We start from the raw sequence: 10,465 nt of genomic DNA, 5'->3' as shown, positions 1-10,465 counted from the left end.
ATGCAGGAGAGAAGAGGCCCAAGTAGATTGAGCAGGTCTGCTTTGTAGACTCCCAAACCAGCCAGCTCAGGTGTGCTGCATTAGAGTCCTCTCTGACTCCACCCACGTCTACCTGCAATAAGGAGAACCACAGCCAGCAAAGGGAAACATACAGGAAGAGGCCAACCTTGAGGCCGTCACAATATATATATATATATATACATGTATTTCATCTTAACTGGTGCAATCACTCTGTGCAATATCAAACTGTATGTCTTAATAGATTTCCATCTTCCTCTTTTTATTTCTATTATTAAAACTTTTAATGCTGATGTCTGTCGAGCTGTTGCAACATGTGAATTTCCTCCTGTCACATGACCCGAGTACCCTCCTTTTAGTGTTTCACCCGCTTAATGCAGGCTGTCAAATGTCAAATGTCAAATATGAAGAAGTCAGAGCGGGGGCTTCTGGCTCACCTCCAACATTTCATTCAAATGCTCTCACTGATTAAAACAAAAGTCATTATTATCTTTCCTCTTCGTCTCAGACCTGTGCTCATTCATATCTGGCAAATGTTGATTAATTTTCACATCATACTTAACCCTGTGATGTGCTGATGAAGAGCATCCCACGGAGGATGAGGGATGCATGCATGGCATTCACCCCTTGCAGGATGTGCAGATGATTTGATTGCAGGAGGATGAGTGCTTAGCAGGTTTTTCCAACACAGACCTCCTTACATCAAGCTCCATGCACGGCTGAATCTCCCAGCAGATTATGATGTCACGGTGGAGTGGGAATAGCATCAGCTCTTCATCTGAAGCCAGGGATCACCGACCATGGATTAAGTGCATGCAGGTGGCGGTCTGTGGATGCTGAATGCTCAGCAGCAGCGGAAGCAGACATCATACATGTCGTGTTGGATTTATTTTGCCGGAGGAGCTCTTAGGAAATGAAAATGTGGATTCATGCCTTCTGAGGATGAAGAGTGAAAGAAAGATCATGAGAGACGACTGAGGATTGGTTTCCCTTCTTTGGTAAGCTTTGCTAAGACTCTTCTGCTGCTGCTGCTGCTTCTGCTTTTCAAAGTCATGAGAGATGTTAGACTTACCTGCAAAACAATCTTTAAAGCAGAATAAATGAGCCAATCAGTGATGCTTTGAGAAATGAGAATGAAAAAAACCTCTTGTGATGCACTTTTATGTCTGCACTCCCCCCCCCCCCCCCTACAAACATTGACTTTACACTTTGTAGACTGACTCTGCCGCCAGGAACGACCAGTAGTCAAGATGAAGGTGAAATGGACCATGCTGGGGATGGTGGTCTTCTTTCTACTCTCTGTTATCATGACCTTTGGCTTCATATGGCAGTACAGGATACCAAAGCAGAAGAAAGGTAAAGTCTAGCCACCACAGAGGGACAGATTTAGCCCCTCAGACTACACACACACACACACACACACACACACACACACACACACACACACACACACACACACACACACACACACACACACACTTTTTAACCCACACAGAATTACTTTTTAACCTGGAGCTTCTTTTAGACCAGGGTTTTCCTTAGCCTCTTAGGTGTAATTGCTTGTTTGCAGAACATGCAGCGCTGTGGGATTAGACAAGGCTGGATATAGAGGCAGCAGGATTAAAGCAGGACTTTAACTCCCCTCCTTCTGAGAGACCGGAGGAGGAGGAGGAGAAGGAGGTTTTAGCTGCTCATGCTTCTAGCTTTTGATTGTGACAAACACGCTGCACCTGAAGGAGTTAAAAAGTCTCATCACAAAGAAAACAACAACTTTGTGACCTTGAATCTGTGGGAAAAGCACAGCGACATATTTACAGCACTTAATGACAGATTGCACAATGTTTTTGTTTTATGGCTAGAGTGTACAAGCTGCATTTATGTTTAAGCACCTTTGATCTACCACCACCAAGACCAGGTTCAGGTTCAGGGTCAGGTTACTTTATTTGTACCCGTCGGTTGTTTGTTTCATAGCCAGCAAGATAGCGACAGTCAAGAGCGCACTAACTGAGACCAGGACATACCCGACACCAGAGTGCTCTGAGAAAAAAACAAGACCAAGGCAGGGCGAGACCGAGACAAGACCAAGATTTTATAATTTTATAATTCGCTGCAACATAGAACACAGCGAGAGAGCCCGCTACAGATGTCCATTTCTTTTTTTCTTCTGAAGTCACTTTTGATCACACAAGTTTCTGTGAGATCTCGTGTCTGTGAGATGGTTACTACACACAGAAGGTGTGTGGTTTCGCGATCTGACCGAGTCATCAAGTGTGTGTGTTCCCACGTTTTTAAAATCTGTTAAGGTTTGAAAATCGTCTCATGTGACAGTGTGCAGGTGTTTGCTTTCATTTATCGATAATAAAAAACAAGAAATTACCCAATTTTAAGGTGCCTACAAAATCTGTTTTTGTTGCCATGGTATCGAATCAGGTATCATATCGGTTAAATTATGCAGTTCCTTAAGTGTCCACTGGAGGCTGGCTCCAGGAAGTCCAAAAGTCACATACACACCCATTTTAAAAAGTCGTTTTTACAGCAGTAATTTACATGTTTACAGCGTGGTACAAAAAAACGGGGACGTTGAATTGTTTTAAATTGGGCGCCTTGTAACAGTTTTTTCAAGAGGCTTAGAACCTGCCTCAGCTCCAGCTCTCAGCCTGTCGTTAGGTCGACTGAAAGTTAGACTGAGACAGCATTTCCAACATGGCGGCTGCTGCTGATGAGCCTCCATCGCCCCCTGCAGGAACAGACGGCTGACGTCACTCAGGCTTCGTCCGTTAATATTTACAGTGTATGGTCATTCCCCAAAGGACAGAAAAGGCTCGATCATCTTGAGGACCAGCTGAGGAATAGTTAGTGAAGACCTACCTCAGGTTACATGGAGGCTCTTAAGGGGTCAGGAGGTCATCAGTGTAGTCCTGAGCTGACCCTGTATGAAGCTTTAAAAGTGATCACCAGCTTAATGATTCTGAATGTGTTTAAATCTTTATCGATTCCTCGATACATTATGATGAAATGTGTGATGTGTGTGTTTTAATGTTGAAACTGTGAGTTGATGTTGTTCTTGGCCAGCTCTTTATGGAGACCTTTATTGGTCGTCATTTGAATAAAACCAGTGTAAACATGATCTGTAAGTGGAATATTTACACAATTTCTTTTTACTTTACTAATTTTTTTAATGAATGACCATGTACCAAGAGGTATCTGATTAGGATAAATTGTGGAGTTACCAGAGAGCCAGAAGGAGTCACCCCAGCTCGAGATTAATCCTAATCAGATGCCTCCTGGACGCCTCCCACTTGGGAGGTTTTTGGGGAACGCCCAACTGGGAGGAGACCTTGGGGTAGACCCGGAGTTGAGCCTGGGAACACCTCGGACTCCCCCAGGAAAAGCTGGAAAAAATGTGGCTGGAGAGAGGGAAGTCTGGGTTGACTTACTGTGCTTGCTGCCACCGCGACCCAACCTTGGATAAGAAATGGAAAAAAATGAATCATGAATTCAATAAAAATAACTTTAAGGTGTATTTTACATGAAGGATCATTTAATGAAGTCCATTTTCAGACTGTAAGACTGAAAAACAAATGGACCACTTTTGTTCTACAGCCTGATGGATAAGTTGTATCATTATGTTTCATAGCATGCTGAGAATTTCTTTTCCTCTTCCCACAGAAGTCCAAGAGAGAAAAGTGGAAGTAGAGGAGATGTGTCCTCGCTTCCCTGAGCCTGTGCCCCTCCAACATCCCATCACTTCTCTGAGGGTCGCCTTGGAAAAAGTGAATCTCTACATCTCCTGTTTATCTCGCTCACATTAAAACGTTTTATATGCTGAAATAAATCCTGACTGAAGCCTCTCCTCGCAGATTGATATCCTCCTGAGGACGACCGTTTTCAAGACCAAACTGCCGGCCATATCAGCCATGGTGGTTTTAAACGACTCAGTTCTGTGGAACGGAAACTTTGGCAAGAAAAACATCAGCGACCCGACCTCAGTGGCACCCAATGAGTATACAGTGTACAGGTGAGATGTGCAACAGGTGTGCAAGAGATTACCACAAAATATGACAAGAGGGAAGAGATTTCTACATGCTGAATATTTAGTCTGTAACGTCTTTTGTCCGATTGGAGCTTCTAAGCCATTACATGGTATTAGCAGCTCCATTTTCCATCCATACTGATTACCACACATGTTGTAAACTGCAGTCTAATTCTTGTATTCAATGATCTGAGGCTTACAAGTGGAATTAGGGGTAGGGGGTTAGGATTAGACCTTCTTTGTAGTCAGTAAACACCATACAGGAGCCGAGATCAATGGGGACTGAAGCACTCTCAAAATTAAGAGCTTAAATCTGATCTGTGCAGCAGCAGAGGGAATGCTTTATATTATTAAACCATGAAACATCCATTCAATCAGTGGGAATGAGCATGTGTTAATCCCTGTGATTGCAGAATCGCGAGCCTCTCGAAGATCTTCCCCGCTCTGATGCTCTACAAAATGTGGGAGAACGGCCAGGTGGGCTCGTTGGACGACCCCCTGGAGAAGTACGCTGACAACTTCACCATCAAGAACCCGCTGGGGAAAGGCGGGAGGCCAGCCTCGTCGTCTGTCAGGACCTCCGGCAGCAGATCTCCTGCTCTCACCCTGCGCAGGATGGCCAGCCAGCTCTCTGGTAACTCCACGACCTGTTGGAATGAAATGGCAGCCATATTTGTAAACTGTACAGTCCAGTTCTGGATCAGGCCCATTACCTTTGACTTGATCAGTTATTTACAAGGGTGTCCCTTCCAATTACATATGATGTCAACCAATCAGAGCTCAGTTGGTAATATCGATGTTTCGCACACTCCACTCTACTAATATAATATAAATCAAGTATATCCTCTGAAAATAACTCTGTGAGTCATGACTGTCTACAGTGGGTGTAACACCTGAGTCCCACTGTCTGTGATGCTTTCAGAGTTTTCTATAGAGTCCTATCTTCACTTTGTTTACATCGCCCGGACGGCCGGCTGACTCCTCCACTCGCGTATAAAAGTTGTTTAATTGAGGGACTAGAGAAAAGAAGAATAACATACTGTACTCACTGCTTAACTGTGTTTCTAGATCACGGTCATTTCAGGTAAATTTACATGCAGTGTAAAGATACAAGCATAATAAAGATTGCTAGCATTAGCATGCTAACACAACAATGCTGGTGCTCAAGGGCGACATCTGCTGGATCAAAAAATCGCATTTAAAGCCTTTAATCAAAATAGACCATTTACTGCAAGAAAAAAGCAAATATCCATCAATCAACCTTTATTTGTAAAGCCGCAATTCATAACATGTTATTTCGAGACGCTTTACAATAAGCAGGTTAAAGACTTTACTCTTTTGTGTTACAAAAGAAAAATGGGATAACCCTAACCCTACTTGTAATAAGTTCATGACATAAAGTGTCATTGTGTAACTGGTGGCTCCACTTCCTCTTGCACCATTACGTCACCGCCCCTGCTAGCTCAGAAATGTAGGTCCAGACCCTCATACTGGACACAAGAGTAGTTCCATTTAAGGACACTACTCCTACAGCGCCCCTTGTTAACCCTTGTTTACATAAAAGAGAGAGTACCTGCATCTACACTGAGCTGGGTCCAGAAATAGAGCTAATCAGCTCAGAGTAAAGAGGAGGGATTAACAGAGGGGGGAAGCCCTGCTGGAGGCAGAAGTCCATCTGCAGGTTTAATTCAGGACACTTAAAACATGATCCAAACTGCTGAATAGTACATAAAAAAAAGAGGAGCACTTTTATGACAATGACTGTTGGAAAAGATCCTTAAACAAAGCACAAGACGACTTGACATTTTTATAAAATGATGGCTTAAGATGAGAAGTCAGCAGATAACCAACGTTACTACCAATTATAAAACATGTCTGTACCAAATTTAACCTAAATCCATCTGATATTTCTTGGGATAAACCATTCTGAACTTCCTTTAGTGGCAACAATGATGGTGACATTGTGGGGAGGGGGTTGCTGGAGTCAGTACATATTAACTGTTTGTGTCAATACATGTAGAAGATGTTGAGATATTTCTCTTACAGGTGGAGTTTTGTCTTTTTTGTTGTTCATTACAGTATAACGGGGTTTCAGTCCAATATAGACCAGACATCCATTCATGGACCCCATTGGTTAGCCATCACAAAACAGATATTGGCTTTGGTCCTGCTTTACAGTCGGACTACCAACTTGAGATCTATAAATAAAGTTGGAATTAAGACACAACATTGATAGGATTTCTTACAAGGAGCCAGTTTATCCTCTAACAACAAGCTGACAAAGAGCTAAGTCTTAGTCAGCAATAGTTGATGGGTTCTTAGATCTCATGTAGCCAATGTGCATTTCCCCTCTTTAGCTCACGACACAAAATGTTTTCCTGCCTGCTTCAGCTTGCTCAAAGGAATTTAGCCAATAATTCTTGGGCTTGGAAATGGAAACTATTCAAACACTGCCAACCCTGCCAATTGTCTATATTCTGCTTTTGTTAGAGCCAGGCTGCCGGTGTAATACTGAAATAAACTCTGTACTTGAATGTGTGTGAAGTGTATCCATTCAGCTTTCAAGTGAAGCTCTTGTGAATGTATTCAGTTAGTTCTGAAGTGTTGGTTTAACCTGGCAATTTGAATGAGCTCTGCATGACTCTGTTTATCAAAGGAGAGCCATTTTCTGTTTGTTTGAGAAATGTGCAAACACAACACACATAGCGGGCACTCCTCATTGGCAGAATAAAGGTCATGTCAAAGTGGTGGATTAAGTTCTAAAACATCTGGGGATTTTTTTTTAAAGAAGATTATTTGGTATTCCCCCCTCTTTAAAGATACCAGTGCACTTATAGATTGAACAAACCACAGATTTTTATCTCCAGTTTTACTCACTATGTTTTTTTTTTCTATATTTCGACAGGGTTACCCAGAAGATTAAGGTCAACTAATCTCCTCTGGAGCGGGGACACAGAGGAAGCCCTTAATTTGTTACAGGATGATGTCCTCGTGGCCGATCCAGGCACCAAGTAAGACTCTGACGCCTTCCTGGGTTGCTGTAGTTTTGAATGTGACAACGTTAAATCTGTACATGTATGTAGTCTAAAAAAATTGTTTTGGTCAATTGAAAACATGGTATGAATCTTATCCTTAAAAGCAGAACCAGACCGTTGGATATCGCCAATGTTTGCAGTAAATTCTATGCACGGATAGATCTTTTTGTAAAATATAATAAATAATTTGTCCCTACTGGTCCTTTAAATAACCTCATGTGAAGTGATGGATTGATTTTGTTTATTTGGAACTCTTCTAAATACGTTACTTGTTGGGGTTTACTGCGGGCGGCTTATTTGTGGGTGGCTGTGGCTCAGTTGGTAGACTTGTCACCTCTCAACCAGAAGGTCGAGTGTTTGATCCCTAGTTGGGCAACATGTCCGATGTGTCCTTGGGCAAGACACTTAACCCTGAATTGCTCCCCTGCTTCAGTGGCGGTGTATAAACGGGATTAGTTACTTCAGATGGATGATACTACATAGCGATCACTACTATCAGTGTGTGAATGTGTAGGTGTGACATGCAGTGTAAAAGTGCTTTGAGTAGTCAGAAGACTAGAAAAGTGCTATATTAAATCAAGTCCATTTATCATTTACTGCTGGAGAAAAAACTTGAAAATGTCTAACTTTGCTGTCTGTTTCCCTCAGATGTCATTACAGCAATGTTGCTTTCTCGTTATTGGCCAACGTCTTGGCCAGGAAGGTGGCTGGCACAGACTTTGAGAGCTGGTTGTCTGAAAACATTCTGAAGCAGCTCAACATGGAGGACACCGGCTTCAACATAACTCCAGCCGTTCAGAAGAGAATGGCCGTTGGCGTGTACAGCAACGGCCAGCCGGCTCCCCTCTACAACCTGGGCTGGTATCGACCCGCGGGTCAGATGTATTCCACCGCTGCTGATATGGCCAAGCTCATGATGGGTCTTCTGGGCGCTTACAGCGGGAGACCCCTTCGCCAGGACACCCTGAACACGATGATGACGCCGCTCTACAAATGCCACAGCAGCTACTTTGCCAACTCCACGGGAACGCCGTGGGAGATCAACGATCAGCATGGCTACGACGTCGTGAGGAAAGACGGGGACCTGGACGGCTACGCTGCGACCCTCTCACTGGTGCCAAAGCTCAAGCTGGGAATGGTGGTCCTGATGTCCGGGGTCCGGCCTTCAGATAAAGACCTTGTGACTCAGGCCTACAGCTTGCTCATCCCTGCAATGGAGAGCGCCTTCAGGGAAGCTAAACGGACCCTCAGACCGCCACCCAACCCGTATCCATATGTGGGCTTCTATACTTACAGGAACATGACTTTCTATCAGATTAAGGTGGATTCAGATGGGGTGCTGATCATGCAGCAGTTTGGACCACAGGTCGACACAACCGTGCCATCCAAGTACCGGACTATTCGCCTGGACTACCTGCAGGAGAGAGTGTTCAGGGTGGTGTTCGAGAAGCCGTATCCGTGCAAGCTGAAGGTTCACACCGCCTCGGTCTCCCTGGAGGCGCAGGACCGACAGCTCTTTAACTTTTACCTTTTCAACAAGAGGGGCATATCGCCAGGGTTCGACTCCCCAGGACTCAACACTTACAAGGTGACGCGGATAGGAGGCAGACCATACTTTGCATCATGAGGAAAGGGAAAGAGACGCTCATCAAGTTCATCACTGGAACTGGGATTTGTGGGAAACGTGATATGGCAACACCTGGCAATTTTTTTGACTGACAATCCAGTAATCAAGTGTTCATTGTCTTGGATTCTACCTTGCTAAGGGTGAAGTGAATATTCTGGATTTATTTTGTATCATTATTATTATTATCTTGTCCTCTACCCATAGTAGATTCCAATTCTCTCATTTAGTCTTGTTGAAATATTCATATTCATTTTAAAGCGATTCTTCAGCACAAACTAACTGATAAAAATGTTTACTGGTTCACTTGGTCGATGGACAATGTGGCGGTAACTCTCTTTGACCTTTAAGTGCCTGCAGTATGACCCAGCTAAGAGAATAAACACAAGTGAGTGACAGGTCAAGTGATCAACATTTCCACCATGACAGTATGTAAACATGTTTATTTGGAACAGGAGAGCAAGACAGTACGCTGAATAAAACCTATGTTATATACAGAGGTTTTGTCAAGTCTGATTTTAGTGTTTATTCAGCACAGATGTTCGAAATTAGGTGTTACGCTCTCTTCTTTTGTCTTCACGGTTTGTCATGATGCTCGAATGCTTATGGGAAACACGAGTTAATATGAATACTATAAATAAATAATAAAGTGAATAGTACCGCAACAAACCATTGAGAAAGACTACAAGGCTACATTTTTAGTTGTTTGCATTAACCAAAGAAAACAGAATCAGGATCTCATAGTTATGATAAAAGATCTTGTTATTATGACTGGAAACTGGGAAAGTGCCACGTACTGCAGTCACTGCTTTGTTTTGAACCACTGCACTGCCACAGATGCATTTCAAATTCATGAATTTATCTTTTTTTTAAAGATTTATTTTTGGGATTTTTGTGCCTTTAATGGAGTGACAAGACAGTGGATAGAGTCAGAAATCAGGGAGCGAGAGAGAGAGAGTGGGGAACGACATGTGGGAAAGGAGCCACAGGCTGGATTTGAACCTCGGCCGCCCGCTTGAAAGACTATGGCCTCCATACATGGGGCGCTTGCACTAACCACTGCACCACCAGCGCCCCAAATTCATGAATCTATATCCACGAAGCGTCCCGTCTTGTATCAGTTTAACTCCTCTTGCTACGACTTGAGATGCCTGCTCAATGTTGACGTACTAGTATGAACGCCATCAACACATTTATAGGGACATCAGTGTTTCCCAGCGTCTCATTCAGTGTAGGAACTAAAAGCAAAAAGAACCCGATTAGCGCTGTAATTACATTCTGCCTTATTCTAGCGTTAGCTATGATTGACATCGGCCTGTTCAAAAGAGTGCATTATCAGTAAAAGCAAGATGAATTCAACTGAATCTGAGATGCGTTTGACTCCGTTTGGCCTTTCCAAAGACGTGTTTAGGTGTTGTATAGGAACATTGAGTGTTTATGTTGTCCTAAGACAGACTTTAAAATAGATTTTAGCCAGTGCATAGTTGTCCCCATGCAGAGAAAAGAACCTTGTGCAACCCTCCTGTCAAATGAAATGAAGCTGTCATTGATTTGTAGTCCTTATTATCAGTATTAGAGCGCAGAGTACTGAACACACACTTATCAGCAACCGAAATGCACAGCAACATTTTCTTCAAAATTTTCCACAGCTCGAGACAGCAGAATGACTTTATGGCTTCATGATCAGAGTCTGATGTTTATTATTAACTACCCTTCAGGCGCCGCCCGAGGTGTGTACTAACCAAGCCCTCTATA

General features: G+C 43.2%; 1 protein-coding gene across 2 annotated transcripts; it reads left to right on the top strand.

Annotated features, from left to right (window-relative positions):
* LOC109981496 (putative beta-lactamase-like 1) lies at positions 1-9,205 on the top strand. Of its 2 annotated transcripts, none has more exons than XM_065961754.1 (7): positions 1-1,016; positions 1,251-1,374; positions 3,688-3,791; positions 3,879-4,036; positions 4,465-4,685; positions 6,957-7,062; positions 7,735-9,205. In XM_065961754.1, the coding sequence occupies exons 2-7, from the start codon at positions 1,269-1,271 to the stop codon at positions 8,711-8,713; spliced, it is 1,674 nt and encodes a 557-aa protein (XP_065817826.1). In that variant the 5' UTR covers positions 1-1,016; positions 1,251-1,268; the 3' UTR covers positions 8,714-9,205. The 2 variants fall into 2 exon arrangements, with proteins under 2 accessions (XP_065817826.1, XP_020485965.2); XM_020630309.3 differs by having other exon boundaries at positions 4-1,016; positions 1,234-1,374.
* Positions 9,206-10,465: the final 1,260 nt, after the last annotated feature.

Source organism: Labrus bergylta, chromosome 12 (genome assembly GCF_963930695.1).
Source record: "Labrus bergylta chromosome 12, fLabBer1.1, whole genome shotgun sequence".
NCBI classification, from domain to species: domain Eukaryota; kingdom Metazoa; phylum Chordata; class Actinopteri; order Labriformes; family Labridae; genus Labrus; species Labrus bergylta.
The sequence above is the reverse complement of the archived record's forward strand: the minus strand, read 5'-3'. Positions and strand labels throughout refer to the sequence as shown.